Here is a 14,702-nt window from a genome sequence, read left to right as displayed (position 1 = left end):
CTAATTGAAGTCCTCTAAAGCTTCGAAAGTATGTAAATTTTCATCCCCTTGTTCCTGTCATGTAAATAATCAGGACAGTTCTACACTACATCAAGATTAGGACCACAGTCACCCTCCAGTCCTAGTCTTTGGCTACTGGTGTGGGGCCAAGAGACCTATGTATACAGGCATTGTTTGAAAGGATACCCATCTTAGAAGAGACAGATAAGCTATTACCGAGATCAAACCACTCAAGTGCGGGACAATAATCCAGGACGGCAGGGTATTTTGGAGCAAGCTAAAAAACAGTGGTGACTTTCTACTGCAAGAGAAACCAACAACCAGAAGCTTTCGCCACTTGCTATGCCTCATCTAGCCACGATAATCTCTTTCACCACCTTGCTTATGGTTCCCTTGTTGAGAACAACCTCATTTGCAAGGAACACCTCAATAAGGGACAAAGAACAGAAATGAAAAGTTGATCCAAAACTTTGCATCACTATTCTAAGGGAAACCACCCCATTATCACATGGTGATACACAATCAAATTCGCTCTTAGACACGCTGTGTGTGATGAATTGATCCTTTTCATGTAGGGAAGGACCAAATATGCTCAAGTGTCATGAACCGAGCCATCTCAGTCCTTTACCATCTTTTTAAGAAACTTCATGGACAATGTTTTTCTGCAGTATATTGGGGACTCCAATTCCCAATGGTAATGGTTCTAGCCCTCTAGCCCTTAGATAAACATTTCTGCTTTAAGCCAGGGATGCAGACTGACTGAATTAGGAGGACATGTGAGGAAATTTTCTATACAATTACTTTTTACTGGCTAGTCTGAATGTACAGGTTAATCAAGTTTAAAACACTGACACGTAAACAGGAAATCTGACCGGCTTTAATAATGCACACAGCAGCAAATCAGAAATCAGAGTCAAAGTTCATTCCATTAGATTGCTTTTAAAATATACTCTCAAATTTGAACTACTAACAGTCCAAAGACAAAAGAGAAAACGTCATTGTTTTCTGATTAGAAAAACATACACAAATAAATAAATATTAGACAACAATCCTATGTATAGCTCAAATCCTTTTACCATTTCATATACTGTTACAATAATTTAAAAGATGAACATTGGTGGGTAAACATTCATGTGTACAGGACTGTCAGTTCATCCATAACAGACCTTAACTTTAAATCGACCATGCAGAACTGCAAGCCGAAGGCAATGATGTTGTGAGGCTGTATATTAATTTTATACTATTACTAGTAATAAAAATATCATGCACTGATATCTGAAGGGAGACAAGACTGGTCATTATTTCTGTGTAGTTTACTTAGATGGTTTACTAGTGCTACAAGCTGTGGGTTCCCCCCTAGCTGTTCAATTTCTCTGTACGCTTCTGATTCAAGTGTTCGCAAGGTTTGCCTGGTGTACTCAAAAGACCCCACCTTTTCAAGATAATCCACACAATATTTCTTTATGTCTACATTTTCTGTCCTCTGACGAAGGATGTTTTGCACTTCAGTACTTTCTGGTCTTGACAATATTGCATGTATAGTAGGAAATGAAAACTTACCCTCTGTTAAATCTTCACAAAATCCTTTGTTTTTGCTATATTCTTTAGATTTTAGGTTGGCATAATCATCTCTTATTTGGTAAAAAATGCCAAGAATATTAAGAAGAGGTTTCAAATCACTTTTAAAGTTTGAGAATAATTGCAATAGACCTACAGCCAATCCAAAAAGTCCCCCTGTCTTCTTCAAGACCATAATCTTATACTGAACTTCGGTTGGACATGTGTAGGTATCTCTCCAGTACATATCCAAACCTTGTCCTTGGAACATATCCTGCAACTGATGGGTGAATATTTTCACAGTTTCAGGGTGACCGAGGGTCAAAACGTTTTCAAGACATAGGACATAAACATAATTTGCTGAATTTATTACAGACGGAATGCCATATATGCTGTGGGCCACAGGAAAGCCATGTCGTAACTTCGAGTTGTCCTCAATGTCATCTATCAAAAAGCTGGCATTGTGTAGCATTTCTGTCACTTCAATGATTATCTAAAAGAAAAAATAACCACGTTTCAGAAATGAGAAGTTCAAAGTCTTCAAACATGTGACAAATATTAAAATAGGCATATCAATCTAATGTTTATTTTCATCTTGTTATTACCATTTGATTAAAGCAGAACATCTCCTAAAATTTGCATCACAAAATATTTTCCAAAAAAAGAAAATACGAATGCGCTTCAGTTCAAACAGAGCTTGTTAAGTCATGAGCGGTGTCCACATCTTTTCAACCTGGTGACACTGTGCCTGCCCAGGTACTCACCACTCAAGCAAATAACAACTTTGCTGATATGGGCATAGCTCTTTTTTTTGCTGCTGGTGCAAAGAGATATTTTTTTCTCCTGAGACAAGCAGGGGTGGACGGGACAGTCTTGTCCAGGATCATAAAGCCCCACCTAAGGAGTAGGTTGTTTTTTCTAAATTATTCTCTTCTTAGTTTTGAAGATGTTAGGCCCGATTCACAGGACTAACTTACGACAAAATCCTAAACTTACTACTTTTGGTATTCACAGAATGCATTTAGTAGTCTTAAATTAGGATTTTGTCTTAAGTTAGGATTTTGTCTTAAGTTAGGATTTTGTCTTAAATTAGGATTTTGTCTTAAATTAGGATTTTGTCTTAAGATAGGATTTTGTCTTGAATTAGGATTTTTTCCTAAGTTAGGATTTTGTCCTAAATAAGGATTTTATCTTAAGTTAGGATTTTGTCTTAAATTAAATGTAAGTTTAACCTAAGTTTGTCTTAAGTTTAACTTAAGGCAAAATCCTAATTTAAGACAAAACCCTAATTTAAGACAAAATCCTAACTTAAGACAAAATTCTAATTTAGGACAAAATCCTAACTTAAGACAAAATCTTAACTTAGGACAAAATCCTAACTTAAGACAAAATCCTAACTTAAGACGAAATCCTAATTAAAGACTACTAAATGCCTTCTGTGAATACCAAAAGTAGTACATTGAGGATTGTGTCGTAAGTTAGTTCTGTGAATCTGCCTGTTGCTTTTTGTTCACTCCCAGTTTTGCATTTCTGTTTTATCCTGTTACAAGATAAAAGTTAGTAACGTTAAAAAACACACAAAAAATACAGTTCTTGAAAATGTTACTTGAAAAAGTTCTTTTCAGAAGTACACAGTACTTTTAATGTATGTTGTTTGTACTATGTATCCTTTTTTTTCCTTCTTGATGCCCCTCACAAGACACTCGTGAGAGCCATGAGGTTCCCATACATAGCACGGATGATTCACATGAGCCTCTCTAGAGCGAGTCAGGCACACAGGCTTCCTTGTCCACTCCAAGGGGGCAACTTTTGCTGCTTTGTGCTTGTGAGCCTATCACAAGAGCATACTTTTGTAAGCAAATTTGCATTTTCATTGAACATTTTTAGTTGTAATAGGTATAATTTATATGCACCAGATTTTCACTACTTCTTTTGTATGTCATTCTCACAAGATTGTGAAAATATTACAGAGGAACAATTTAAATTTTCCTTTATTACAATATTTACCTCCTACAATTCCCACTAATAAACTATGTGGAAACACTGCAATCTCCACTGAGACCTTGCATGAAAATTACTGGTGTGTGTAGTAGCGTGCACAGAGACACTACCTCTCCATTCACAACTTTCACAGTCTCAGTAGTATGCATAGTCAGTTGGGGATGGTACTCATCTCACATGTAAGACCTCACTAATCCATACTGTGTATAACAGGCACTGGACTCCGCACTGACACCTCTCTCCAGGGAAATAACCATATTTATTAGTGTGTGGGAATGGATTTTCCTGTCAACTCACCTGCTCTCCCAGCCTGACAAATATATACAGTGGTATGTAGGGAAAAATTGTCTTCTGCACTAACACCTATTTCCACAACAACTCAATATTCAGTACAGTGTAGTGAACCAGTGGTATATAACCTCATACCTCTCCTTAGAACAACAGCAATATCTAGTTCTGTCTGATAAGGAAGTCATCTGTCTGCTAACACTTCTTACCAGAGTAAGTGGTGTCTCTAGTAGAGTTTAGGAGAAATGTATCTCTCTAATCATACCTCTTCTCATGGTGACATGATGTCAGGAAACACACTGTAGCCTCTGTTCTCCATCTGCAGTTTTGTCCCCCTCAGAAAAAGACTTGAGTAATTGTTAAACCCAGTGTGATCAATCACTGGTATCCTATTTCTTAAGTAAGAACATATTCCAAGATGGCCGCCGTTCCGGTGGTCGTTTTGAACACCTTTGTAGTATTACCATGCAGTCTAGTTGTTGAGTGAAGCGCGTGTGATGAGCACTGCGCACTTCAACTGAGTCGTGAGAGAGAGAGCATTGAGTAACCGTTTCTCTCAAGAGAAATCTTGTAGTTTCAGGATTAAAGTAATGTTAGTTAATAGCGGACAGTTCCGCTCCTCATAGCATCATAGTAAAAGCAATAAGGAACAATTTTGAATTACGAATTTAGTGTTTCTGAGGCAAAAGTTCTGTCAACCGCCTTAGTAGTTACGGAGCTAGCGAAATACAATTGGAACCCCCACAGGCAGAGAGTCGTTGCAGCAAGTATCTCTCACCCTGTGAATGGTAAAATGAGTAAGGACATTATCAGAACAGCAAGACTTCAGCAGCAAGCAAGAACTTTGAATGCCAGATTCTTAAAACTGTGTTTTCCCCTTTTTGGCGCTTTTCCGAACCCTTCCCTTCCTTTCTTTCCTTCCCTGTCCCCTTTTGCGCGCTTCTGGAGAAAACCCTGGCACGGACTATTCAAGAATTCGGAAGTTAACTCAGAGACTTTAAACCTAGTGAGAAATTGGAAGATTAATACACCGCATGTTGAGCAAGACCAAAAGGTAGTAGTAATCAGGTGCATGTTGATAAGACTAGTCAGATTCTAACTCCACCTAACTCTATATTTTCTTTCATATTAGTGAGTCTACTCAACGCATTTCCTCATACCTACATTAATCTGAAGAGAGGCAATACTCCGAAGAATAGCTGGGAGGAAGAAGTTTGCATAGAGTCATAGAAAATCCAATTGTGTATAGAAGGTAGTGTTTATGTACTTTCCTATCTGTGCATTAGGTTCCCCACGGAGAAATCAGGAAACGTAACTACAGAATAATTCCTGAAGTACCCAGAAGGAAGTAGCAGTGACGGAGTGTCTCTTCTTTCTCTCCCAATTCCCCTTCCCCCTATTGGTGACGGTGCTTACATAGCGACGGTACCGGTGGGCGGGCATTGAGAAAAAGCTTCTATTTTGCTTCCGCAAAGACTGAAGAGGAGCCTTGACAGATTGAAGTGCCCATGAAGTTCCTTTGCCCAAGCAGAATGACCGAAGGGTTGAATCTTAAGGCTTTGGGTGATATGCTTGCAGGGATTCAGAGGGAGATAGGTGCCGTTAGGGAGGAAAATAAAAATTTGAAACATGAATTGATGGCTTCTCGCCAAGAGACTAGATTATTATCACAAAAGGTGGATGGGTTAGTTATGGGAGATCCAGTTGCTAGTACTCCTGTTCCAAGTAAAACTTCCCCAGTCACCGACCCTAAAACAGTAGCGCAGGTGATTCATTCCGTTTCTTCTTTAATTCCATTAGCAGCTCCTGAAAGGTTCCAAGGAGACCCTCAAAAGGCTCAATTATTTTTGACACAATGCTCTTTACATTTTATGTGTCGCCCTACCCTATTCCCAGATGCTCAGTCCAGAGTAGCTTTTGTTTTGTCGTACTTGGGTGGAGATACCGCCAACTGGGCTATGCCGTTAGTGTCAAGAGATGACCTTTTCCTTTATGATTATAACCTATTCAAAACAGAATTTCTTAGAATTTTTGACAGGAAAAGGATATCCCAGGCCACAGATAATGAGTTGTTGGAGCTTCGTCAAGGATCCAAGGATTTAATCACCTACTTGACGCAATTCAATAAATTGATTATTGAGACCAATTGGCCGGAAGAAAAGAGAGCTGCTCTTTTTGACAGAGGGTTACGTGATGAAATTAAGGATGCTTTGGCGCAGATACCAAACCGTCCTACTGAACTTTCAGCCTTAGTGGATCTAGTTTTAGAACTCGATTTCCGCAACTCAGAGCGCAAAGGAGAAAAGAAAAAAGATCCAAGAATGAATTTCCCTCGTTTTGATAGGATGAGATCCGAGATGGGTAGAGGGAGTGGATCCAATAACGAAGTGGAACCAATGCAAATTGGGGCGGTTAGAGGACCTTTGAGTCAGGAAGATAAAGAGCAGCGAAGATTAAAGAAGTTATGTCTGTACTGTGGTGTCTCGGGACACTTTGTCAAAGAATGTCCGAAACACCCAAAGACTCCTGTGAAGGGAAACGCTCTGAACCATCAGTAGAAGGAGTCGCTCTGATGGCGAAAGAAGAAAAGACGACTCCAGATTCATACCTGGTTATGAACACCTTACAAACCTTGACTCCACATGTAATTCTTCATATGACTTTGAAGTTTCGCAATCAGGAAATCTTAGGAGTGGCTATCATGTTAGATTCAGGGGCCACCGGAAACTTTTGTGACATCAAATATGCTTGAAGACTTGGAATTCAGGCTATTCGTAAAGCTAAGAGTGAATCTGTCCGTGCTGTGGACGGAACCAACTTGTCCTTGGGTCCGATCACCAGTCATACTGAACCTTTGGAATTGATTCAAGCAGATGGTCATAGAGAAATCCTGCAATTTAACTTCATTGACGCCCCACAATTCCAATTGATTCTTGGATTGCCCTGGTTGACTATTCATAATCCAACCATTGACTGGGAGAATCAGACGGTTAAAATGCAATCCCATTTCTGCTTAGAACATTGTTATCAGTCGGTTGAAGAGAAGATGGAGCCCCCACAATCCTCATTACTCTCTTTCGGAGGACAGTCGATTGGTGTAATCAATTTCATCAAAATTCCTGCAGAATACCTTGACTTTGAAACTGTGTTTAGTGAACAGGAAGCTGAGATCTTGCAGCCACATCGCTCTTATGATTGTACAATTGAATTGGAACCTGGAGCGGTGCTTCCTTGCAGCAGGATTTATGCTTTGACTGAGGATGAAAATGAACATCTTAAAGAGTACTTAGACCATTATCTTGCAAATGGCTTTATCCAACCCTCTCAGTCACCTGTGTCGTCTCCATTATTTTTCATACCTAAGAAAGAAGGAAATCTCCGAGCCTGCCTTGATTATCGAGCCTTAAATCAAGTCACAATAAAGAATCGTAACCCACATCCTTTGATTTCGGTCCTGTTGGACCAAATTAAGGATGCTACAATTTTCACCAAACTTGAGTTGCGCTGGGCCTATCATCTTGTTCGCATGAAAGAGGGACACGAATGGAAGACGGCATTTCAAATGAAGTTTGGATTGTTCAAGTACAGAGTGATGCCCTTTGGGCTCTGCAATGCCCCTGCAGTTTTTCAACACTTTATCAATGATGTATTGGGAGATTTGATTGACAAGATTGCCATCATTTATTTGGATGATATCCTGATCTATTCCAAAGACCCAAAAGAACATCCAGAACATGTTAAGATGGTTCTTGAACGTTTGCATACCCATTGACTGTTCGGTAAACTTGAGGAATGTGTGTTCAGTTCCACACGAGTTGAGTTTCTCGGCTTTGTATTATCTCCACAAGGTGTAACTATGGATCCAGGAAAGGTGCAAGCTGTGGAGAATTGTCCCTCTCCCAAGGATGTAAAAGAGATTCAAAGGTTCCTGGGATTTGCCAATTTTTATAGGAGGTTCATTCAAGGATTCTCACAATTGATAGTCACCATCACTCGCTTACTGAAAAAAGGGGTGAAGTTTCAATGGAAGTCTGACGGGGAACAAGCCTTTTCCAGTCTAAAAGAAAAATTCAAATCAAATCAAATCAAAAATACTTTATTCGGTAGTTCATTTGATAAGAACACCATAAAAGTTCATAAAATACAATTTACAAAGTTGATCATGTTTTAAGATCTCAATTTTAAAATGCTAAAAACAATTAGAATTCATTTAAAAAAGCAGGTCTGATAAAAAGGAAGCAGCAAGATATATCATACAATTTATATTCATCTTAGAACCTAGAAATTTGCGCGCCTTCATTGTATCTCTCCTAATCAGATCAATTCATAGGTTGCGACGATGTTGAATACAAAATTTAAGAAAACGTACAATTGCTTTAGCATATTTTTCATTTTCTAAATATTGTAGTGCCAAGAATGCAGGACGGCATTGGCGAAGCCCCCAAAGTTTTAGGATGGGGAGTAACCAACGTCTACGGGGTTCTACAAAGAATTTGCAGAATAGAATAGTATGTATGGTTGATTGTGTAGATACCAAATCACATGGACAGCATGTCCGTGTGGACGCCCAGTTGTTTTGGGTTCGAAAGGAAACTAGCAAATGAAACATGTCAAACCTTAAGCGAGTTAGCAGCATTTTTTCATATTGGGTTAGATTATAAAACAAATAGGGTTCTGATTCAAAGACAGTCTGCACTAGTATGGCTTTCTGAACAGATTGTTTGTGGATCTCGGTTACTAGGCGTATCTGCCTCAGATGTGCAAGGCATTCTTTTTTTAGATCCGCCTTAGAAATTTCATTTATCCTAGAAGGATAATCAAAATATTTCTTGTAGCCCAAGTCCTCAAGAATAGCTTTGACGTAAGTTAGCCATTTGATTTTTTTACACTGATCGAGACTCAAAGTGTCTTCAATGATGGATCTCGTTAAATGGCATTGATCTGTAACCCATATTCTACGCCACAGCATTACTGGCTGTAGTTTTATGATGTCTGTTATATAGTCTAGTCCCAATTCTGTGTGACATGCATATGTGGAGGTATTCCTTGAGACCGCAAGTAAATATCGTAAAAAGGAATTCTCAATTTTTTGAATGGCTTCAACGTTTACATATCCCCATATTCCTGCCCCATATATTGCCGTGGATATGCATTTTGCATTATATATTTTTCTCATTGCTTGTATTGGACGTTGGCCCAGTTTTTGTGAAAATGCTTTTAATGAGACAGTTTCCCTCAAGAAGGCAAGTTTCCTGGCATTAACCGCTGGGATCCACTTGAACTTCTCGTCTATTACTATCCGCAAGTATGGGTAGGTTGCCGTTCTATCTAGTGGTTCACCTTTTACAAACAACCTTCGGTGCTTCCCAGACCCCTTCCCGGCTTGCATAGTGTAAGTTTTCTTAACATTTAGTTTTAAGTTCAAGGTAGCCATGAACGCACAATATCTGTTTACTGCACATTGGAGTTCATTTGGGGTTCTTGCTAAAATGACAGCATCGTCGGCATATAATAATGCAGGTATTTGCCGACGAGCTATTGTAGGTAAATCTTTACTGCCTTGAAGCATCGCGGCTTCCAGTCCATTAGTGTAGACAGTAAATAGAAAGGGGGCCAGCACGCAGCCCTGTCTGACCCCCTTTTCCACCCTGAAGCTTCCTGTAAGTTCCCCCTTAGTCCCAAATCTTACCCTACCTGTAGTTCCTGTGTACATTTCACGCAGGAAATCAACAATCGCTGGGTCAACGCCCATTTTCAGCACTATATTCCATAATGCTGAATGAGCGACACAGTCAAACGCCGCTGATAGGTCGACGTAGACCATGTAAAGTGTGGACCCCTTAGCCTCCATGTATTTACCCGCTAGGAGGGAAAGGTTAAGTGCTTGGTCTACTGTTCCTAGGCCTTCACGGAAGCCGTATTGTATATCAGATATTACTCCTTGGTCAGTTGCCCACTCCTGAAGTCGATTGAGAAGGATCCGCCCTGCCATCTTCCCAAGCGAGTCCAGGAGGGAGATAGGCCTATAACAGGACGGAGTATTTCGATCCCCTTTCTTATAGATCGGGACCAATATTGATGACTTCCAAGAATCTAATAGCCCTACCTTTAGTGTTGCATTTAAAACATTGGTCAGTATGGGGGACCAGAGATCTGGTAGATGTTTAAAAACATCAGCTGGGACCCCATCTGGACCAGGGGCTTTGCCAGTTTTTGAGTTTTTTAATGCCAGTTGAACCTCCTTGTGGGAGAATTGTAGGTTTATTGGGTATGTAACCTGCGTTAGAGGGACTGGGTGGTCAATGTCTATCGAGGTGTCTTTACTAAAAACTTTTGAAAAATAAGCCACCCATTCATCTTCGCTTATAGCGACGTCGATGGAGGGTGTTTCATTTTTATTTGTTAAAAACGGTGACCTTACTATGTGCCAGAACATTGCACTATCCTTCAACTCTGTGCTTTTGCTGAGGCGATTCCATAGATCGACTTTTAACTCTTGTTTTCTTAACCTGATCGCGGCAGCGTACTCTTTCCTTCGTCTGCCAATCTCAGCTCTGTCCCTCTTATCCTTATTCAAGGCCTCTTTTAGTTTTGTGTGTGCCTTTGTACATACCGAATTAAACCAGCTGTTATTTTGATTTATTTCTGACTTTTGCTTACAAGTCCTAGTTAACTCTTTATGTATATTTTTCAAAACGGCGTTAAAACTGTTAATGACCACCTTTGGTTGTAGATTCAGATCAAGACAGTTCCTAATTTCGGCACTACAATTTTTGACTATTTTATTAGTTGTGGCTTCCTTATCAATTTTCCCCCATTTAAGTGTATAACCGTTCATGGAACCAATTGCAAGTTCTGTTGGGCTAGAACGGTCATTATGTTAATGGGTTTGTGTGGTATATTTTCCGCAAAGGATGCAACTATTGGAAAATGGTCACTCAGTGGGTTTTTTACTACTTCAAACAAATCGATAGCTATCCCATTTAAGGGAGAAATTAGTATGTAATCTATCAGACTTGTTAATCCTCTTCCGTTAAACGTTGGCGAAAAGGGAGCAGGAGGATTTTTTATTTCATTTAGAAAACCTAGCTGTAGTTCAGCCATGACCTCATTCATTTTCTCACCTTCAACGGAATGTGAGAAATGGGTTATGCTGATGTCCTCCTCATCGGTAATGCCACATTTGGTATTTTTACTGTTCATACATAAGTGAAGATTGAAGTCTCCCCCCCAAATTATTATACATGAATTTTTTGCATATTTTGTGGTTTGTTCTTGCAAAACTGTTGCAATCTCAGTGAGGGTATTTAGCAAATTAGTTTGCGGCAAATTATTGTAGAAATTTACTAATATGTACACTTCTTGTTTTCTCCTTTTTAGAATTATGAGTTGGAAGTTGTCTTTTATTATGAAGGGTGCAATGTCCTCCATTTGTATAGTGTTTGAAATGTAGGTGGCGAGGCCACCGCTGTTTCTGCCCGAGGGGGGTTTCCTTGCAGGGGACCAGAATGTTTTGTACCCCGCTATGTGTATAGGAGTGATTGCCCAAGTCTCCTGGAGGCAGATGATGGTACTTGAATTCAATTGAGACAAAAAGTTGGGATTAGTTTGTTTATATGCTAAGCCAGCAATATTCCAAAAAGTAAAATGTAGTTTAGGACTAATATTAGTTGGGTCTGTAGCAGTAATTAAGTTGTCCACACAAACCTGTGAGCCAGTATTATTAGGAGGAGATGATACGCTCAAGGCGTCCTTTTTTTCTGGTTGCCCCAGTGAGATTGAGATAGATATTCCCCCGGGTTCTAAGTTCTCCCCTAATTCTAAGGTGGATGCATCTTCCCAGTTGACTATAGGGGTAGGGAGTCAATCGTTACTGTCTAAGCCAGAGAATGCATTGTATCTGTTGTAAATAGGAATATTGTAGGAAGTAGTTGGCAACTGTACTGCTTGTTTCTGCTCATATCTTGTTGCATGCTGACCCCATGGAACCGTTCTTTCTGGAAGCGGATAATTCTGATCAAGCAGGAGGGGTGCATTTCACAGAGACATCGGAAAACCGGACAACTTCATCCTGTGGCCTATCGTTCACGAAAATTGAGCCCAGCTGAAATTAATTATACCATAGCGGAGAAAGAACTTTTGGCAGTAAAAGATGCTTTTGAAGATTGGAGGCACTATTTGTTAAATGCAAGACATACAGTTACTGTCTTTTCCGATCAAAAGAATCTCCAATTTTTGAAAACCGCAAAGACTTTAACTCCCAGGCAATTGCGTTGGTCTTTATATTTTGCTGATTTTGATTTTGTTATTACTTATCATCCAGGAAGCAAGAACGGTAAGGCTGATGCACTATCTCAAATTCATACTGAAGAAGTTGAACATTCAGTGGAACCACAACCAATCATTCCAGACACTAAAATCATTTGTGCTATCACTGTAGATAACTTCCAATAAAAAGTTAAGAAGAATCTCACCATTGAAGAAATGAAGGTTTGGGTTTCTCAAGGAACTGAACGAAAGATTCATGAACAGTTGCCTTACTATAAGGATGCCTTGTATCTTCCTACCAAGACTTTACAACAGCAAGCTCTTCAAGTTTGTCATGAACTGCCATTGGTAGGACATAAAGGAATATCCAAGACTATGGATTTGGTACAACGCTATTTCTGGTGGCCTGGGTTGTCCTCTCATGACAAACAGTATGTCCAGACTTGCGAGCTGTGTGCACGGAGCAAACCTAGTCGACAAACTCCTCAGGGTATGTTACAACCGCTCCCCACTCCAACTCACCCTTGGCACACCATTTCCATGGACCTAAATGTAGATTTGCCCCTAAGCAAGGGTTACAATACCATCTTGGTAGTTGTAGATACTTTCACTAAAAGGAGCCACTTTATTCCATTGGTGGGGTTGCCTACAGCAAAAGATTTAGCAAAAATATTTAGTGAACACATAGTGAAAATACATGGAATCCCAAAGGTAGTAGTTTGAGATCGTGGATCTCAGTTTGTGTCTCAGTTTTGGAAGGCCTTCTTACAAGGCCTTGGAGTGGAAGTCAGATTTTCTACCAGTTATCATCCTGAGACTGACGGTCAAACGGAAAGAATGAACCAGGAACTTGAGCAGTATCTTTGTTTGTTCCTCATGGATCAGGGTGGAAACTGGTCTGAAATGTTATGGATGGCAGAATTTGCATGTAATAATGCCAAGAGTGCATCCACGGGCTACTCTCATTCTATTTGAACTATGACCGCCATCCTAATCCTTTTCAGATTCAAGAAAACTTGAAGGTCCCTGCAGTGGAGAATTTAATGAGAGATTTAACTCTTCTCCATAAATCAGCAGAGAACAATTTAATTAAGGCAAAAACAAGTTACAAGAGATGTGCAGACAGACATCGTAAACCAGCACCAAAGTATCGGGTGGGAGATCAGGTTTGGTTGTCTTCTCGCAACTTACATTTGAAAGGAAATAGGAAGTTTCAACCTCGCTTTGTAGGCCCATTCACCATTGAAAAGGTTTTAGGACCAGCTACTGTCAAACTCAAATGGCCTGCAAGTTTAGGTATTCACCCAGTCTTTCATGTTTCCCTTTTAAAGAAAACTGTACCACAAACTCGGATAGCAACGCCCCCAGAACCGCTTGAGATTCAGGGTCACTCAGAATATGAAGTAAAAGAAATTCTAGACTCTCGATTTCAGAAAGGGAAACTCCATTATTTAATTGATTGGCAAGGATATGGTCCTGAGGAAAGTTCTTGGGAACCTGTTGAGAACATTCATGCTACACGTTTGCTCCAACGATTTCATTTACAACATCCCACTAAGCCAAGACCGATAAATTTGTCTTTGAGAGTGGGTACTGTCAGGAAACACACTGTAGCCTCTGTTCTCCATCGGCAGTTTTGTCCCCCTCAGAAAAAGACTCGAGTAATTGTTAAACCCAGTGTGATCAATCACTGGTATCCTATTTCTTAAGTAAGAACATGTTCCAAGATGGCCGCCATTCCGGTGGTCGTTTTAAACACCTTTGTAGTACTACCATGCAGTCTAGTTGTTGAATGAAGCCTGCGTGATGAGCACTGCGCACTTCAACTGAGCCGTGAGAGAGAGAGGTTCGAGTAACTGTTTCTCTCAAGAGAAATCTTGTAGTTTCAGGATTAAAGTAATGTTAGTTAATAGCGGACAGTTCCGCTCCTCATAGCATCATAGTAAAAGCAATAAGGAACAATTTTGAATTATGAATTTTGAGTTTCTGAGGCAATGGTTCCGTCAACCGCCTTAGTAGTTACGGAGCTAACGAAATACAATTGGAACCCCCACAGGCAGAGAGTTGTCGCAGCAAGTATCTCTCACCCTGTGAATGGTAAAACAAGTAAGGACATTATCAGAACAGCAAGACGTCAGCAGCAAGTAAGAACTTTGTATGCCAGATTCTTAAAACTGTGTTTTCCCCTTTTTGGCTCTTTTCTGAACTCTTCCCTTCCTTTCTTTCCTTCCCTGTCCCCTTTTGCACGCTTCTGGAGAAAACCCTGGCACGGACTATTCAAGAATTCGGAAGTAAACTCAGAGACTTTAAACCTAGTGAGAAATTGGAAGATTAATACACCGCATGTTGAGCAAGACCAAAAGGTAGTAGTAATCAGGTGCATGTTGATAAGACTAGTCAGATTCTAACTCCACCTAACTCTATATTTTCTTTCATATTAGTGAGTTTACTCAACGCATTTCCTCATACCTACATTAATCTGAAGAGAGGAAATACTCCGAAGAATAGCTGGCAGGAAGAAGTTTGCATAGAGTCATAGAAAATCCAATTGTGTCTAGAAGGTAGTGTTTATGTTCTTTCCTATCTGT

The 14,702-nt window shown here is 39.9% G+C and overlaps 1 protein-coding gene across 3 annotated transcripts in view; it reads right to left on the bottom strand.

Annotated features, from left to right (window-relative positions):
- Window positions 1-855: 855 nt before the first annotated feature.
- The window catches only part of LOC147708140 (geranylgeranyl pyrophosphate synthase-like), a 268,827-nt gene continuing 254,980 nt past the window's right edge, over window positions 856-14,702 (bottom strand). For all 3 annotated transcript variants that reach the window (XM_086925315.1, XM_086925316.1, XM_086925317.1), the window contains one exon: window positions 856-2,050. In XM_086925315.1, coding sequence (XP_086781441.1) covers window positions 1,262-2,050 — 789 coding nt within the window. In that variant the 3' untranslated portion in view covers window positions 856-1,261. The remainder of the gene's footprint in view (window positions 2,051-14,702) is intronic.

The sequence above is a fragment of the Lissotriton vulgaris genome, chromosome 6 (genome assembly GCF_964263255.1).
Source record: "Lissotriton vulgaris chromosome 6, aLisVul1.2, whole genome shotgun sequence".
NCBI lineage: Eukaryota > Metazoa > Chordata > Amphibia > Caudata > Salamandridae > Lissotriton > Lissotriton vulgaris.
The sequence above is the reverse complement of the archived record's forward strand: the minus strand, read 5'-3'. Positions and strand labels throughout refer to the sequence as shown.